Here is a 17797-nt window from a genome sequence, read left to right as displayed (position 1 = left end):
CTGAATACAACATGTCGTACACAGATAAAAAATTCTTTTTGGTCCACATGGAAAGAGAGAGTCCCCACCAGAGAGAGAGAGAGAGAGAACAGGAGCGCTCAGCACGAGAAAAGGCAACTAAGTTTCAAGCCAAGGTAACTTGTCAGCATCTATCTTCTCAAGCCAAAGTGCAACTGAGCATATGAAGAAGCACCTGGGAGAAAAGAAGACATAAATTACAGTTGTAAACCACTGTCATGTGTTAAGGAAACAGTAATTCACTTTTAGGGATGATGACATATTATAATGTGTCTTTCATGTTTATGTATGTGAGATAGTTCTTTAAAATGTGACCATACAACTCTGCTGTGGTGTTTATGGCCTCATAAGAAAATATATCTGGTGCACTGGGTTTTAATTGCTATTGACATGTTTGAGAATTGCACAAAATTGTTTGCTTGTAATGTAAGTTAGGGCTGAAACGACATGACCTGGACTCTATCAACTCCATGCACCTAAGATTATGCCCTGACCTTAGCTAGTTTAACCTAGTCATAGGTTATTTATTTTGTTTGCTGCAGATTTTTGGTTTTTCCTTGTGTCTAAATTTCACAAGAAGCCAAAAGTTTGCTGAGGAAAATGACTTTATTTATTAACTATTTTCAAAATGAGAAGTCTAGCTGAGGAAGTCAGGTTTCTCTAATCCCCTACCCTGATTAGGGAAACCAGGTTTCTCATCTATAATAACTATATATAGTGTTAAAGAATTACAGAGATTACTGAGGAAACTTCACAGCAACCTAAAGTGCTGCAAACCCAGTGTGTGTGTTACCTGCTGTCACACTCCCTAGCCGCCTCTGCAGGGCCTCCAGTCTAGAGATGTAGTCAGTGAGCGCTCGGTCGGGGTCGTAATTCTGCAGGTGGGAACAGGTGAGAGCTCCGTGGTCTCCAGGCATGTGGAACCTACACAACACCAATTTACAACTGTAAATATTAACACTCTTTAAAGTAAATCTATGCCGGTAAAACTCCATATTTCTGGAGTTTTACTGATTAAATAAGATCAACTGATAATTTTTAACAGATGCCCTGTTGTACCTCTGTTGTGTGGAGGAGACGGCTGATCTGGGGGACTCACGCCCACTTCGCCCCCTGCTGCTGGAGATTCCTCCTCTTTCTCTGTATATTTCCACGCTGCCTGGGTGAAGATATGGGGAGTCTCTCACCTCTGTACCTGAGACAGATGAACAAAAATGAAGTGAGAATCACTTCTAAATAACATTCTCCAAGATCTAGAAACCATATGACCTGAACTGTTAGTCACCTAATGTCTGCCCTACTCCATTCTTGTTGATGTTGCAGGAGGCTGTGGAGCTCATCCCTGTCGCCTTGTGCCATCGCTTCACTAGGAAACGCATTCTGGATTAACAAAGAACAAAAACAAGTAGTATTAATGAAAACATAACAGCTATAATCTCTGTCCCTCCAATCCATCCCTCATAAAAACCAATAAATCTAGGGCTGCCCCTGCCTACCTGGAGAGGGCGATAGAGACTCGGACAGCAGAGCGGAAGCGTGTCAGCCCTCGGCGGCGCTGGCTCAGGGATTCCAGGCTGGACAGCGAGGGCCGGCCACCCATCCTGGAAAGCAGTGACAGCGTGGCTTCTTCACACTCCTGGAAGCCGCCCAGTAATAATAGCAGATACTTCTTCTGGTAGATGAGCGCTTTGCGGAAGCTTTCTGACCTCAGGTACTTCCCGTACATCCTCTGTTTTTTGCGGAAGCTTTCTGACCTCAGGTACCTCCCGTACATCCTCTGCAAGCCAAAGATAGAGAAGAAGGGAAAAGAAGTCAGAGGATAAGATTTTCTTGACAGCAGCCAGATGACATTTTATCTAAGCCGAGTTAGTTTTCCTTTTGCTGTTATTAACTGACCTTAAGCGCAGCATTGTCAGCCCCAGGTTCGACTATCTCTCTCAGGGTATCGGACCTGATCTCTCCCTTGAGTCGGACCACTTGGGACTGAGCCAGATGCAAGGCTTTCTCCAGGCGGATCTTCTCTTGGGTCCAAGCCTCCCTCTCCTGGGAAAGCAGCACACCTCAGAGGGAAACACCTCAGCTATTTCTTCGGAGAGACGTCCGGTTGACTTTTGAAATCGAGAAAAAGGTCAGCGGAAGCGTGTCAGCCCTCGGCGGCGCTGGCTCAGGGATTCCAGGCTGGACAGCGAGGGCCGGCCACCCATCCTGGAAAGCAGTGACAGCGTGGCTTCTTCACACTCCTGGAAGCCGCCCAGTAATAATAGCAGATACTTCTTCTGGTAGATGAGCGCTTTGCGGAAGCTTTCTGACCTCAGGTACTTCCCGTACATCCTCTGTTTGCCAAAGATAGAGAAGAAGGGAAAAGAAGTCAGAGGATAAGATTTTCTTGACAGCAGCCAGATGACATTTTATCTAAGCCGAGTTAGTTTTCCTTTTGCTGTTATTAACTGACCTTAAGCGCAGCATTGTCAGCCCCAGGTTCGACTATCTCTCTCAGGGTATCGGACCTGATCTCTCCCTTGAGTCGGACCACTTGGGACTGAGCCAGATGCAAGGCTTTCTCCAGGCGGATCTTCTCTCGGGTCCAAGCCTCCCTCTCCTGGGAAAGCAGCACACCTGCCTGATCCACGTTTGACAGTCCTCTCCTGCCACTGGACTGCAGGAAGAAATGAAACAATGTGATTTTATTTTTAATTAATATACAGGGTAGCATTCATTTGAATGGCACAGCAAAAATGTAAATGTCTAAAAATGCTGTAATCCTTTTCTTTGTGGCAGTCACGTCTATTATATGCAATTTGTTGCATCATTTACATGAAGGAGACAAATATGTCCACAGTAAAGAAAGATCCTGGATTACTACAGACGTTTAACTTTGATTATCACAACATCCAATTTCCCACTCACACTGCAGAACTCTAAGCTCCTGATCTCGGAACTGGTTTTTGTTCCTATCAGAATGTTTTTCTGTCATTTACTCACGCTGTCTCCTGATCCCAGACCAGCCTGCCGATAACGTCGGAGCTCTTCTTCTAAGCGGAGCACATGGTTCCTCAGATCGTTCTTCTCTTCTGTCAGACGGCTGACAAAACCTGTGAGCTCGGCGTTCTGCCTCAGCAGCCGCTCCGTCAGGGAGCTGGAGGAGCCTCCTGCCAGCAGGGATGCACACTGAGGGAAACACAGAGATCGACAGGTGTCAAAAAACTGGAAAAATCAATCATTTAAGTTCATCAATACAGTGAACATTTTTCTTTGACCAAAAATAATTTTGCGTGCACCTTAATATTTATTTTATTTTATTTTTTTGCAAGAATTTATTCATCCAGAAAATCCAAAAATATATTTAGTGTGTAGAAGCAACAACATCAAAAGCTAAAGAGGTACAAAAAAACAAAAACTACTGACTTCTGGGGTGGAGGGTAGACCAGGGGCTTGCTGCACCATAGTAATGACTTCATCAACACTGGACTGCACCCAGGACAACTCTCCACTGTCGACCTCAGCAGTCAGCCTGTACAGAGCACATTTTCCATATTAGATAAGCCCTGTATGCCATTTGCACATTTATAGATGTTGCTAGTTTATGCAACATATAAAAATAAACAGTTTTTTCTATAAAGCAGCTTTAATAAGCTATCATCTAAGTTAATGTTGGACCTGCAGTAGGTTCATTTTTGGCCACTTGATGGGAGCAGAAATAATGTGTCAACACAGAAATGATATATTAAACGTGGTCTAAGCTAATGTGGTCTGAGTGAACCTCAACAGAGCCAAAACAACAAGCTGAAAGATGCTAAAAGGCTGTATAGACTTGGGGGAGCTGCAGAGTTAGGAAACAGTTTTCTGTGGGTTTGTCATGACAGGCAACCCCTTTCACATTAAACCATTTCATCCACTGATAATATAAAGATACTGATTGCAGCTGCTTTAATTACCTGCCAGCAGTCTTGTTTGCCATGCTGCGAACCTTTGAGGAAATAAGTTGGAGCTTTCCCACAATCCTGTCGACCATGGGCCAGGGAACATGATGTGGTCCACTGGCGTGACCTGCTGGAGTGACCTCCTGGGGAGATGTGATAGAGCTGGCAGACTGAACATTTCCATGCTTCTGCTGGAAAACCCAGTCTTTAGTGCGATCTGAGGAGTCACTGTGCCAGGCAGCCTGCAGCTTAAACAGATGAGCTAGACTTAATGCTAAAACGGTGTTATGAAACTAGATAAAAACGGACTGCTCAGTATAAAACAGTTACAACAAAGTGAGTGAAAATTACTGGAGTGTGAACTGATAGCTGATACTCACACTGTGGCTGTCAGCCTGCTGAGGTTCAGTCCCCCTCTCCCCTCTTTTCTCTCCTAACTGATTTAACATTTCCTCCAGCCTCTCCTTCTCTTCTTCTAAGCTTCTCCTCCTCTGTAGCTCTCTCTCCAGCTGCTCTTGGGCCTCACACATTTGTGCCTCCAGGTTCTCCAGCTGAGCCTGAGCTTTCAGCAGCGCCTCCTTGTCCTGTCTCGACCTCTGACTTGCTAAAGTCAGCTCCTCCTCTTTTCTCACCACCTCGAGCCTCTGGGCCTCCATCTGACTGAGGAGATGCACCACCTGCAGAAGAAAGATAAAAAAAAAGTAGTCAGCCTGTGAGCACTCATGGGGTCAAAGACTTGTTTTAAAGTTTTACAAAGAGCCATCATTAACGAATTCATGATACAAGATAAATGCCTAATGTTGACAATGAAGCAAACAACACGTTTGTTGTCTTCTATCCTGTACAGTCAATAAAATACAGAGAACTACAAATATCCCACCTGTGTGTGCTTGTCATCCAGCTCCCTATGGAGTCTTTCCAGCATACTCTCTTCCTCTTCGAGCCCCCTCATGCCCTCCACGACCCGCTTCTCAGTGGAAGGACCGCTGTCAGAGGAGACACCAGCCCGAAGCTCCCTCTCTCTCTCCAGCGCAGTGCTGATCTCCTGGGCCTTGGCTCGCTCTGTCTCCAACTGGACCTGGAGCTCCTGGAGGTGTCTGTGGAGACTCAGACGTTCCTGATCAGCCCGCTGGGAGAGCTGGGAAGAGTCCTGGCGTTCCTGGTCCAAGGCTGAGGTCAGCTGGGAGATGAGGCTCTTCTGCTCCTCCAGAGTGAGGTTAAGGTCCTGGAGGGGACAACAAAAACACAAATTTTAAAAATGATAATAATAAAGCTGACATAGTTATGGTAACTCTTAGACAATAAAATGTCAAACTTTTCATAGTGGCTCCAATGTAAATGCCCCAGGAGCTACACTATGCTGACCTCCAGCTCTTCTTGCTTGCGCTCCTCAGTCCTCCCAGTTCGACACTTCTCCTTCTCCATGGCCCACTGAAGATCTCTAGATGTCTTCCTCTCCTCTGTTAGCTGGTCAGTGAGTGCATCCACCTCAGCAACTCTCTGCGACACCTCTGCCCTGTAGACAAAGATGATCATAATGAGATAACAGTCAATAAATGTATTAGCCATACAGACTTTAGGGTTGTTGAGTTTGGGTTCTTTCATATTAAACATTTGTGACTAAAAGCAAACATCCACTGATGCAAATGTTAAAGAACTGGTTCCTTAAGGAGCCGAATATTGACTAAATTTGAAAAGTTTTTAAAAATATGTTTGACAAAATTAATCAATTTTTTTGTGTGAATTATCAGGTTGTTTCAACATTTCAGTAAGCACAAAAAGGTGCAACCTAAAATTTTTAATATTCCATCTCCAGTCACTGAAATACCCGTTAAAGTACATCTCTATCAAGATATTCTTACTCTAGTAGGAACCAAAACGCATCGAGGTTCGTTGGATACACATCTGTGAACCAGCACCATGTCCAACCTGAGTGTGTCCAGCTCCTTGAGGTGTTTGTGCTGAGCCTTGAGCGTTGCTTCCAGCTCAAGTTTAGTCTGGGAAAGTTCACCCTTCAGCTCCTCCAGCAGCACCCTGTCAGCTTCCGCTGCTCCATCAGCTCTTCCTCCCTCCCTCTGCTCCTTCACGCTACATTCACCAGCTAAAGATGGAACAGACTGGGCACCTGAATGACAACAAATAGAAAAAACATCTAACTCAACAGACACATTAATTAATTCATTATAATTTTAATTTATTGAATGTATGTCATCTGTGCATCTGTGTTATTGTGCTGTTTTATTTTTTGCACTGATCTTATTTATTCTATTTTAGTCATTTATTGTGGTTTTATTCTGCTATGTAAAGTACTTTGGTCAACTGGATGTTGTTTTAAAGTGCTATATAAATAAATTTGACAAATTAGACAATGTTGTAAGATACTTCTCTGCAGTTAAACATATCAATAATAAGATCTTTTTGAGATTCTTTCAACTGGTTCACCTTGATGAAGCCGTTCTAATTGACCACGGAGCTGATGAATCTCAGCGATGAGACTGGACCTCTCTGCAGTGTGGAGTGAATCCATTGCCTCTCTGTGGCGGGCGTCCTGAAACACAGAAACGTCACAGAAACAACACCTGTTTGGTTACTGGCTATTTCAAATGATGACAAAGGAGAAGAAAGGTCTGAAACTTCACATGGTAGCTTTAATAGAAAACCAGTTCAATTTGACTTAATTTCTTTTGTAGTAAATACTATGGATCATGCCAGTAATGTGTTTTAACAATAATGGATTTATGAAATGCATATATTAAGTATCTTTCCCTTACAGCTTCATGTTTAACCCCCATGTATGTGTAGTGTGTGCAGCAATCATATTTTTTTTTTTAGGGAATTCAGTGCCACATTACAGATTCTGTTTCTGAACTGTGAACTGACCTGTTCAGCCAGTCTGCGCTCCAGCTGATTGAGGTGGATGATGGCATCACTGGTGTCCAGCAGGTCTAACTGGCTGTAGAGGGCACTTTTTAGCACGCCTCGTTCCCTCAGAAACACCTGTCGCACTGCGTCCAGGAGCTCAGCACGCCACTCCACACTGCCTGATGTCTACAGCAAGTCAGAGACACACGAATAAATCCATGAGAACAGACAGAAGATAAGTCATCAGTGTGACATGACAAAGGGTTGACATTTAAATCATGCTTTGAACTTCATCGATTTGCTGAAACAAACTGCTATGAAGGCCCTTTCTTCTACCTGTGGTTCTCTGTGTGTCTGCATCTGAGTGATGAGGCCTTTGAGAGACTCCACAGTTGCCAGCAAAGCATCTCTTTCCTTCACCAGGCCTTGGGTGCTGAACTGGCTGCCTGGCTCACCTTCAGATAGAGGAATCTCTGACAAAGAAAGTACCTGCATGCCCTCCTGGTGCACCTCACGGAGCAACGTCTAAACAAACATCACACAAAAATGCTGCTGTAAATACCTTAATTCTTTTCCAGTTCACAAAGAAGTGAAAAAGCCATTCAGAGACATATTGCCAGTAAAGCTTACATATACACTAGGCAAACACATAAACAATGCACAATACATAATTTCCCTGTCAATAACCTATGAACGATGGGTATCAGCTTCAGCTGCATTAATGTAGATATCAATGTTTTCATCACTATAAAAACTAAAAGTCTTGTATCATTTTTCTGAGCTCTAGGCTGATGTCTATAATAAGTGGAGGCTGTACCTTAATCCTGTCAGGGAGTGGGTCATCAGTTTCTCTCCTGGCGCCCTCTGGAGTCGTCCTAAACTCCTGCTGCAAACTTGGGAGGTCATATCCAGTCCGCTGGCTGTAGTCTGAGCTGCTGTCTGCAAGAGGATAAAAACTTTCTTGAAACAAAATAAATGAAAACTGGTTAATGACCACAGAGCATTTGTATTTGACTGACAAGATGATCTTAAGGTTCAGTGTTTCCCCTGTTTCCACATGACAGGTCCGGCATCACAGCATAAAAATTAATGTCAGTGCTAATAGATGTATGAAATTAACACTAGAGGTCAAGACTTGCTATTCTGAATATATTTATTATGAAAAGGTACTCAAAGAACAACATTTAAAGCTTTGGGAACTGTAGTAAAATAAACTGTTGTGCTCTATTGCCACATAAAGTAAGAACAGAAACACCCTGAGGTAGAAAACAGACTATGTTGTTGACTCTCAGACTATGTTGTCTATAGTGCTCTGATTATTTCTGTAAATTGTTTATTCAATCACAAACTCAAAACACATGGACACTGATGTCAAATGCGTTACCACTTTCAGTTCAGTGTAGTTTTGGTTACCAAAATTCAAAGAATTTAATCTAGTTGAAAACAGATCTGAAACATCTGAAGCACTAATATGAACAGAGGACTTGGAGTAATGAACGTGTTGAATCTTACCACTGGTGTATCCATCTTTGAACTGTGGCAGAGGATGGTCCTGTCTTGATGTAGGGGCCTAGAAAGGATGAAATACGATGCAAATCTTTTTTTTTTATTAATTACACAGCTTTTTTTTCCTGAATTACACATGACAATGATGTTTTCTTGCTCAGCATGTAACTTAAAAACATTATGATTATTTTTGGGCTATTAGTTGGAAAAAATTTGGAATCTGATAACATTTTCTGACTTTTTGTGGATTAAATATTTGTTTGGTTGTAAAAAATAATTCACAAATGAATCAATAATGAAAAATATTAGTTGCAGCTCTAAATGCAGAACTTAGTTCCGATTCATGCAACAACTAAAAACTATCGCCCATTGTGTAGCGCAGTATGTATATAGATGTGGGTGCAGCACATATCACACATGCTGTAATTTTAAATATGGCAGTTTAAAAACAAACTGAAACGCACTAGTTCATAAATACAGCTTCAAAATCCATAATGTCAACAAAACAGAAAGCTCTGCACATTCTTTCACAAAACAGACTTAGAGGATGAAGCCTTTACTCTAGATACTCTGTAAATACATTCAGGACTTAAATATCATCCAACACCTTCTGTGTTGTTTGCTGCCCTCACCTCAGTAGAACGTAGTTTGTCAATGATGGCCTTGAGAGCTTTGCACTCGTCCTCCAGGGCCTGTGTGTCCCTCCGCAGGTTCTCACTCTCCGAAATATGCCGAGCCTCCATGTCCAGGATTTCTGCTGCATGGAGCTCCTGCATCTGTATAATCTTTTCCTGGAACTCTCCGATCACCTCCTCCATCTCCTCTTTGGTGGCAGACTTGCTTTCCGGACTGAGATCAGACATTTGGAGAGGTTCGGTTTGTGTGAACGAGTCTGTTATGGCTACGTGTTCCTGCTCAGAGCTGCTGTTTAGCCGTGGGCTGTGAGATTTGCTGGAGGCCTGGCTGGAAGAGGCAGAGTTCTTCCTGGACAAAGATGATTTATCTTTGGCACTGCTTCCCTTACCAACCAGCTGTTTGCCTCCTTTCCTTTTGGGCTGGGCGGTGGAGGAAGAAGTCAAGGACTGAGGCTGAGGAGATGGGGAGGGGGAGGGAGAAGGAGAGGGAGATGGAGGGCCAGAGTCTGCTGTCTTCATCAAGGCTGCTTGTACCTCCTGCAGCTCCTCTTTGAGCTTAGAAATGAACAGTTCACGGTCCTGCAGTTCAACTTGTAGTTCTTCATTGTGCAACCTGTAGCTATTGAGTTCTTCTTTGGTGGTATCCACATTCTTTCTCACCTCCTGGAGATCCTGTGTGAGTTTAGAAATGGAAACTTCATGGACTTTGAGCTCTTCTTTAAGCTTCTCATTATGCTGCATAGAGCTGCTGAGTTCTTCTTTGGTGGACGCTGCATCCTCCTTGACCTCCTGGAGCTCCTGGAGAAGCTCAGTCATGTCACCTCTGTCTTCTTCTGATTTTACCTTGTGGACAGTTAGGCAGAGGGTCAAATACTGTACATACCACCAGGTATCATCAGATGATATCGCATTTTCATAAAAACCAACAATCCTATGATTTTCAGACAAATATAGATACACTGCTAATATGGCACATCAAATTTCACCAAAAAAAAAAAAAAAAAGTAATAAAATGAAGTTAAAACTTTTCCAACTTACTTGGAAAAGTTCTCCTTTAAGTTGAGCAATTGTCATTTCACGTTCCTTTAAAAACACAACAGCATGTAATTAAAATGTGTACAAATAAATACTTTCATACATGGTTGGCAAACTAAAAGAGCAGTTACAATAAAGGTGATACTACAGTCAGCAGCCACTTAGCTTAGCATAAAGTCTCTTAACACAGGGAAACAGCTAATTTGGTTCTGTTAAAAGGTTACAAAATCCGCCTGCCAGTTCCTCTAAAGCTCATTAATTTGCACATTATACTTAAAACCATTGCGCACGCACACACGCATGGACACGCACGGACACGCATGGACACGCACGGACACACAAAGAATTTGTAAAAATGTCAATTTGTAATTGTTATTCTTGTTATTCTGGCTTTTGTTACCTTTGAAGAAAAGTTTCCCCATTTCCTTTATACTATGCTAAGTTGCTGATTTCATCTACACATATTTCCCATATGTCAAACTCTTTATTTAAATAAAACATTACAAGAGATCAAATTGTCAGTTCCAAGGAAAAAAAAAAAAAAAAAAAAAAAAAAAAAAAAAAAAAAAAAAAAAAAAAAAGGCTAAACAAACAACTAAAAAAACCTGGTTTTTGCAGTACTGACAGTTCTACAAATGGTTTTCACTGAAGTGAGCACCAAAGACAAGATGTGGTTATAGAAACCTTTAGCAGCTCCTGTAGTTTCTCCAAGCTCTCTCTGCAGCTGTTCAGCTCCTCTTTGGTGGTAGCTGCCTCATTTTGAGCCTCCAGGAGTTCCCGATGAAGCTCAGACACCTTGGCCTCTTCACTGCCACTAAATGAGACCTAGAGAGATCAGGTTGTTGTATTAGAAAAGACTTGCCAGTAAGCATGCGTGCTTATAAAAATGTCAACTGTGTAGGATCACATCCCACCTTTTGCAGTTGGTCTTGTAGCCTCTCCACTGTCACTGTTTTTTCCTACAAAGAAAAGCAGGTGATAGTCACCAAACATCGCAAATCCTCTCACAAGAAGTAGGAACACTGAGAAACTGTTTAGCATGACATACTTGGAGATCCTCTTGAAGTCTGCTGCAGCTCTCCTTGTAGTTGTCGAGCTGCTCTTTGGTGGCCGAGGCTTCGTCTCTGACCTCTCGCAACTCCTGAAGAAGCTCTGACACAGTGGACTGATCAACAGCAGAGGAGACCTGGTAACAAGTAAGAAGATTCAAACTCAGAGGTGCAGTTCACAAGAGACTATTCACTTTCACTTAAACTGCAATTCTGGTGGTTGGAGACTGTTTTAACCCTATTGGTGACATTTTACACATTAATAATATTTTATTTGATCAGTTTGATTAAAATATAATCTAGTAAAACAACAGTATATGACAACTAAAAGTTTCCCCTGTATTTTCATGGTGTATGTCCATTAGAAACCCATTTGTACTAGCTATCCCTTTCAGTCACATGTTAAATTTGCAAAGAAATTACCTTTAATCAGCACATCTTAATATTTTAGAGTCTCTTTGTAAATTTCCTATCAATAACTAGCAATTACAGCCTTTAAAGGCTGTAATAATTGGGAAATATTCATATTCATTTTTTGCTTTGTGGTTGTCCAGGAGGTTGTGTGTGGGACTTCTTGGCCAAGCTCAAAAGAAAATCTTACCTCCCCAGTCGATGAGGACCTCGGGTGAGTCCTGGCCTTCATCTGACTGAGCATGTCCATGAGCACAGCCAGCCTCCTCTCGTACTCCAGCACCTCCTCCTCAGAGCTGGAGAGCAGCTGCTGCTGGTGCTCCTGGTCTTTCTGCATCCCACTGAGTTCCACCTCCAGCTCCCGAAGCTTCTGTGTCAGATCTGTCACCTTCCCTGGGGGAGCTTGTTTCACTTGGCCAAGTCCACTGAAATCCATTTGAAGAATACCAGAGTCACCGAGGTCATAATCATGTGGTTCCACATTTGGCCTCACATGTGGCTCTGCACGTCTCTGAAGATCCTGGTTTTCTTTGGATCCCTGTGACTCTTGCTGTTGGAAGGCCTCCAGGGCGGGTTGGGTGGCCAGTGATGCAGCCACTTTCTCCCTCAAATTTTCCTCCACAGTAGAGACCTTCTGTTGGAGGCTATCTGCATAACCTTTCATTTGCTCTGCAAGGAGGCGACAGCGGCTTAACTCGCAGTCCTTTTCAGCAACCAAGTCCTCAAGCTCCTGGATACGGATCCTTAGCTCTTCCACTCTGGACGTTGCACTGTGCTCTAGAGCTTGTACCTGGGCCTGCAGGACTAGAAGACCGGCAGTTTTCTCCCTCAGCATTTCTTCAAGTTCACCCTGTGAGTGTTGCAGTTTTTCTGTTTCAGCTAAAGATTCTGAACTGTCTTTCAAGCGCAGATATGTGTCCAGCAGCTTGCTGTGTTCAGTTTTCAGTGTATTGAGCTCTTTGGTGGCTATGTCCATTCTCTGCTTCATTTCATCATATTCCTCTTTGCTTGGCCCCCACATTTCGTTCTCTGGCTTAGTGTCCTCATCCTCCTCTGTAGTCGGTTTCTGCTCGATATTGGCCAGTTCCTGCTGCTGAAGCTTGTCGATGACTGCGTTCAGTTGGTCAAGCTCCTCTTCGTTATTCCTTTTCAGGCGGTCTAGTTCACTCCGCAGACACTCCACCTGCGACTCCAAGTCTTGTATTAGCTTATCCCTCTCATCAATTTCCTAAAGAGTAAGATATAAATATCATTAAGCCATACAAATATCAGAATCAAGGAGTCCATGGCTATCCCGGTATTCAGTTAAACCTCTGAGTCCCTGCTGTGCTTGGCAACATCCTTTGAGTTTTCATTTTTATTTAAAAATTCCAAAGTTTATCAGATTATAACCAGTCTATAGAGACTCTGAGGTTTAATAATTCACCTCACAGAAGCAAATGATCGCCTCACAACAAAAGATGGTCCTATTTACTGAGACAAAACAAGCAGGAAAAAAAAGCCCAACAAAAACAAAAAAATGAAGCCAACAAAAATAAAAGCGTACAGAAAAGAAACAAACACACACACACACACACACACACACACACACACACACTGATGCATTATTATGGAGCTATGTGTATTCGAAATAGACTTTGGTTCTATTTCGAACACACATATTGCATTACCTTGTTATCAGAGGCTCTTTCCGTGTGTTGAAGCTTAGTGATTTGCTCATTAAGAAGTGCTATTGCCCTGTCCTTCTCCCCCATTGCCTTCAAAATCAGAGATTATAATGTGATGGCTATTAATAAACATGTCACGTGAGAGGTCCACTCAGAGTCAGCCTTGACTACTGGCGGACTACTGCAGGTTCAAAAACTGAGTCAAAGAGGAAATGTGTCGCAGCAGCAGAACAATGGGCAAAATATCCTAAAATGTACAAACTAAAATTAGCAACAAATAAATTTAAAGAAAGAGCACTTGAACCTGTTTGTGAGCAGAAATATAATGCTATATGTCAACAATAGTGGCATATATTTAATACTGAAACAAGGTTATGTGATTAGGCCAAACCTCTGTTGATTCTACATAGTGAAAGCTTATCAGGCAATGTCAGATAGTTTTAAAGTCACCAATAACAAGTGATTTGTCTCTTAACTCTTTAGTACAACAGTTTGCAAGTACAATTTATTAATACAAAAAGTGACTACTGTCTGTCTGACAGTCAGATTTCACAGTCCTGTCTGAAGTTTACCTTCAGCATGTTGTCCCTTGTTTCTAGATATTGCCGCTGGCTGCTGATCTCCTTCCTCTGGATCTCCAGCTGCATGTGAAGCTGCTGCACCTCCTCGCTCTTATTTTCCAGCTCCTCTCTGAACTGCTCCAGCTGCTCCTCTAGGTTACAGATCTGAGTTGTCAGGCAAACATGACAAGCACTTCAGAAAAGGCACCACAAGACTGTAAAGAATAATGCACTTCAGAAAATAGATTTTCTCTGCTGTTTTCTTAACTACTAAATGTTTATTATTCCTGTAATTAAACAGAAAACAGCCCTTTATATCAAAGGTCTGCAGCATAAGATACTGCAGCAGCAATAATTCTTTCCTGCATGTGTTTTTCATGTTTTAGTCCTTTGCATAAAGGAGGTAAATACTTCCATTTGTTTTGAAAGATTCTTTAAATGTGCGCTCATTTAACTTTAGTAGAATTAATTTATTATAACTTATAGATAAGTTACAACTTTCTATACACACAAATATAATATACATAATAATACAAGTACCAGTGTTTAAAGTAAGCAAATAATACACTACTTAATAAATGTATGTACATCGACTTCATGTAACTGTTCCCTATCAAAGACCTAATCATGTGTATTGAAAACTGATACACAAATGACCAGATTCACTACTTCAAAAAAGCCTCAAAGCATAAACTACCTCCTTCTCTTTGCGCTCCAGAGCTTCTCTCTCTGTCTGTAACTGAGCCTCCAGTGTGGCGTGTCTGGCCTCTGTGATGGGTGCATGCTGCTTCTTTTGGTCAACCTGCAACACAAACACATAAAAACCTAAATATGAAATCTGCAGTTATTTAAAACATGTGCAAAGACATGCAAGAACGAAGTCTTGTCACTGAACATAGGCTTAAATTCGAAAAAAATGCACTTCATCCGCACTCACTGTAGTCTGTATAATTCAATTTACAATTTGTCAGCTGAGCAGCAGCAGAACAACACAAAGGAGCATTTATTTCAGTGCTCTTTTTGTCCACTCACCGCAGCCCTCCACAAACACTGGGGGGCAGTCTTGACAGTTGCTAGCCATAGCTCAGTGTCATCACCAACAGAAAACTGCCGAAGTGACTGAAGTAGACACACCCACACATTGTTCTCCCTCTTTGTGTGCCCTGTCCCTCCTCCCAATTGTGCACTAGCTGTCACCTCATTTACATACTCTCACACACAGTCTTTGCCACGCTCCACTGCCATTTTTCAGGTTTTCCTCTCTTGCTGTCTCTGTTTCAGTCTCCAGCACATCCTTCACCCCCCTCTTCCCCCTAACCTTTTCCAGGGACTCAGTGCTGGCCAGCAGGGCCTGCTCCAGCTCACGGATGCGGCTCTCCAGTTTGTCAATCTCTTCGTCGCGCTCTCCCAACTCACGACGCAGTTGCTCTGAGCTGAGCAGCAGCTCACTGCACCAATCCGCCTTCTCCTTCAGCTGGGAGGTCAGCTGGTCCACCTGGCAGAGAGATGAACAGAGAGAGACGAGGGGAGAGGGAGAGAGAAAGGAGGAATCATTTAATGAGATTCGTTCTCAGACACCACTCGCTACAACATAGCTGGTACATGTACAGCTAGCTGGGAGGTCAGCTGATCCACCTGAGAAAGGAGGGGGCTGGGAGTGAAAAGAGGTGCAGGGACAAAGTGCTGGGAGAGAGAGACTTCATTCAAGGGACACAAACAACAGAGTAGTAGGAGGCAGGTAACTGTTCCATCTGTGAGACGGGAAAACATCAGCAGATCAATTGGGAGGAGGAAGAGGGGTCAACAGGAAGGGGACTTGTTTAGGGTGAACTAAGAACTGGGAAATGAAAAATCATATGTGCTTGTTGTAGAAACAGTACCCTGATGGTAAACTGTTTCTCCTGCTGGATTAAACAAAAGGTCAAGGACTGACTGACTTCGTCACATTAAAAACGTTTTATTAAGAATCTTGTGCAACAGAAAACTGGGATTTTATTCAATTGCTCTCTGTGGGAGACTTCATTCTACATGTAGCTACTGTAGAAGCAAATACCTTAAAGGTTACTCCATCCACCTGCAATGGCCATGAGAGAATGAAGGCAGAGTCAAAAAGGATCAGTGGATGGAGAGTTCAAGGGCAAAAAGGAGGGAGCAGAGGAAGAAAAAGCACTTAGTGATTAAAAATGTGTAAGGAGTCTTTATATTATAGAAATGGCAGAAGTGATCTCTGGAGTCTTAGTCTGTGATTTTAAAGCAGAATATATATACAATATGGTATAAACACAAAACCACAGAACTAGTAGCAAATATAGCACAAATCAAAGATGCAATCACAGCTTTCACATCTTTGTCTACAGGGAGCAAACTGCTAGTGTGAGCTGAGGAGCAGGGGCAAAACAAGAACAGATCAGTGAAGCTAAAGCCAGTCATATAGGAAAGGACAAAGGACACTATGATTCCACTGAGCATGAACTCATCTTCACCTGAACCAATAACTGCCATAAAACCAAAACAGAGTTGTTTTCAGCTCATAAACTGTCTCCAGTTAGGGCTGAGCAAATCGAATCAGTCAGGATCTCATGACATTAGCATTCACTTCTGAAATTTGATATACCATGTAATTGTCCTTCTGGCAAAATGCACATAATACAAACAGTACGACGGTATTTTTGACAAAATATATGTTAGTAAAAGCCGCATCAGTGCAGTGATTTACATTAGCAGGTCTCAGACCTCACTCCCAGTCTATTTGATGATTACAGAAATGAAACCCACCATTATGTAACTTACAAAGGAATAAAAAAAAAACATTAATTTCACTCTCTGGCTTTTTCCTGTGTTAACACTCCCACTATTTGGTATCATTTTCTGGGCAGCGCAGGTAATTCTACCAGCTCTATTGTTCTGCGGTGTGACTCTGAGCTCACTGTGGTAGCCACAATTGTATTATGTCCAGAAAGTAAGCATTTCTATTACTGACTGGTCCTCTGGCAGGAACAGAGAGCTCCTGTTACCTCTCGGTTTCTTTGCTCAGAGCCGCTCTGCAGCTTCTGTGGATTCTTCAGCTGCTGCTCCAGTTTCTGGATCTCCTGCTGGAAGAAATCCCTCTCATGTTCTCGGTCCACAGCTTGTTCCTGCACAACAAAATAAAGACAGAGTGGCGAGAGACAGATAAATAAAGAATGAAGAAATATGGAAATATTAAACATTGAAAAAAGTGATGGACTAGATAATATTCGTGACAAACTGCAGAAATCTGGTCTTATTTGGAACAGCATGATAAATGAAAAAAAAAAAAAAAAAAAACACCCAATAAAAACATGTTTTAATGACAAAAATTAAATCAGGATTTTCATTTTTACTGTTCACAGAAATATCTATATCTATAGCAGAGGTTTAGCCAAACTAGAACTAGAGCTGCTACTGTAATTATCATCTATTAATTTTTCGGTCTCTAAAACATCTGGAAACAGTGAAACATCACAATTTCTTCAAATTACATTTTTTTTTGTCTAACCAAACATTTTAGTTAAGTGTGTGATGAAAGAAAAGCAGAAAATTTTCACATGTGAAAAGCAGGAAATAGATCATTTTTAGAATTTTCCACAAAACTTAAAAGATAAAAATCTTGTTCACAATTCAAGGATGCCAAAAAAAGAACAAAAATTATTATATACATACATATTACAAAATTTAGAACATTTAATAAAACTGCCTCAGACAAACTGGACAGCTACATGACATTAAAGGCCATTTCCGACTTACATCAAGGAACCGTCTGTTCTTCTCCAGCTGTTTCTCCAGAGCTTGGATCTGCTGTTGGAGGTCTCCGCTCTCAGTCCTCTGAGCCTGCTCCAGCTCAATCACTCTGTTGACCTGCTCCTCCAGCTCCACCTCCAGCAGCTTCACCTGTTTCAGGAGGTCGGAGTTCTCCTTCTCTGCCTGACGCTGGACCTCCACTTTTTCTTTCATCAGCTTCTCTGTCTCCTCCAGCAGGTCTACAGGATACACCGGAGGATGAAGGAAAGGTTAGGTGTTACTGTCTGGCAAATAAAGGAAGCTAGCTTTAGCTACTGAGTCATACAGGTTTGATTTAGGTGTTGAACATGATGCTGAGATGGATCGGACGAGTGT

The 17797-nt window shown here is 42.2% G+C and overlaps 1 protein-coding gene across 1 annotated transcript in view; it reads right to left on the bottom strand.

The window, feature by feature from the left end:
- Window positions 1-106: 106 nt before the first annotated feature.
- The window catches only part of akap9 (A kinase (PRKA) anchor protein 9), a 56889-nt gene continuing 39198 nt past the window's right edge, over window positions 107-17797 (bottom strand). Inside the window, exons 27-58 of the mRNA XM_020597497.1 lie at window positions 17429-17661; window positions 16678-16797; window positions 14982-15158; window positions 14361-14465; window positions 13676-13828; window positions 13107-13193; window positions 11627-12664; window positions 11025-11162; window positions 10891-10935; window positions 10661-10801; window positions 9980-10024; window positions 8939-9784; window positions 8313-8370; window positions 7618-7739; window positions 7137-7325; window positions 6819-6986; window positions 6381-6486; window positions 5868-6063; window positions 5304-5454; window positions 4819-5163; window positions 4319-4615; window positions 3954-4186; window positions 3424-3529; window positions 3001-3186; window positions 2471-2674; window positions 2153-2351; window positions 1915-2078; window positions 1515-1747; window positions 1304-1398; window positions 1078-1213; window positions 812-942; window positions 107-193 (exon numbers count right to left, since the gene is read on the bottom strand). Coding sequence (XP_020453153.1) covers window positions 150-193; window positions 812-942; window positions 1078-1213; window positions 1304-1398; window positions 1515-1747; window positions 1915-2078; window positions 2153-2351; window positions 2471-2674; window positions 3001-3186; window positions 3424-3529; window positions 3954-4186; window positions 4319-4615; window positions 4819-5163; window positions 5304-5454; window positions 5868-6063; window positions 6381-6486; window positions 6819-6986; window positions 7137-7325; window positions 7618-7739; window positions 8313-8370; window positions 8939-9784; window positions 9980-10024; window positions 10661-10801; window positions 10891-10935; window positions 11025-11162; window positions 11627-12664; window positions 13107-13193; window positions 13676-13828; window positions 14361-14465; window positions 14982-15158; window positions 16678-16797; window positions 17429-17661 — 6491 coding nt within the window. The 3' untranslated portion in view covers window positions 107-149. The remainder of the gene's footprint in view (window positions 194-811; window positions 943-1077; window positions 1214-1303; window positions 1399-1514; window positions 1748-1914; window positions 2079-2152; window positions 2352-2470; window positions 2675-3000; window positions 3187-3423; window positions 3530-3953; window positions 4187-4318; window positions 4616-4818; window positions 5164-5303; window positions 5455-5867; window positions 6064-6380; window positions 6487-6818; window positions 6987-7136; window positions 7326-7617; window positions 7740-8312; window positions 8371-8938; window positions 9785-9979; window positions 10025-10660; window positions 10802-10890; window positions 10936-11024; window positions 11163-11626; window positions 12665-13106; window positions 13194-13675; window positions 13829-14360; window positions 14466-14981; window positions 15159-16677; window positions 16798-17428; window positions 17662-17797) is intronic.

The sequence above is a fragment of the Monopterus albus genome, unplaced genomic scaffold (genome assembly GCF_001952655.1).
Source record: "Monopterus albus unplaced genomic scaffold, M_albus_1.0 scaffold34.1, whole genome shotgun sequence".
Lineage (NCBI taxonomy): Eukaryota > Metazoa > Chordata > Actinopteri > Synbranchiformes > Synbranchidae > Monopterus > Monopterus albus.
The sequence above is the reverse complement of the archived record's forward strand: the minus strand, read 5'-3'. Positions and strand labels throughout refer to the sequence as shown.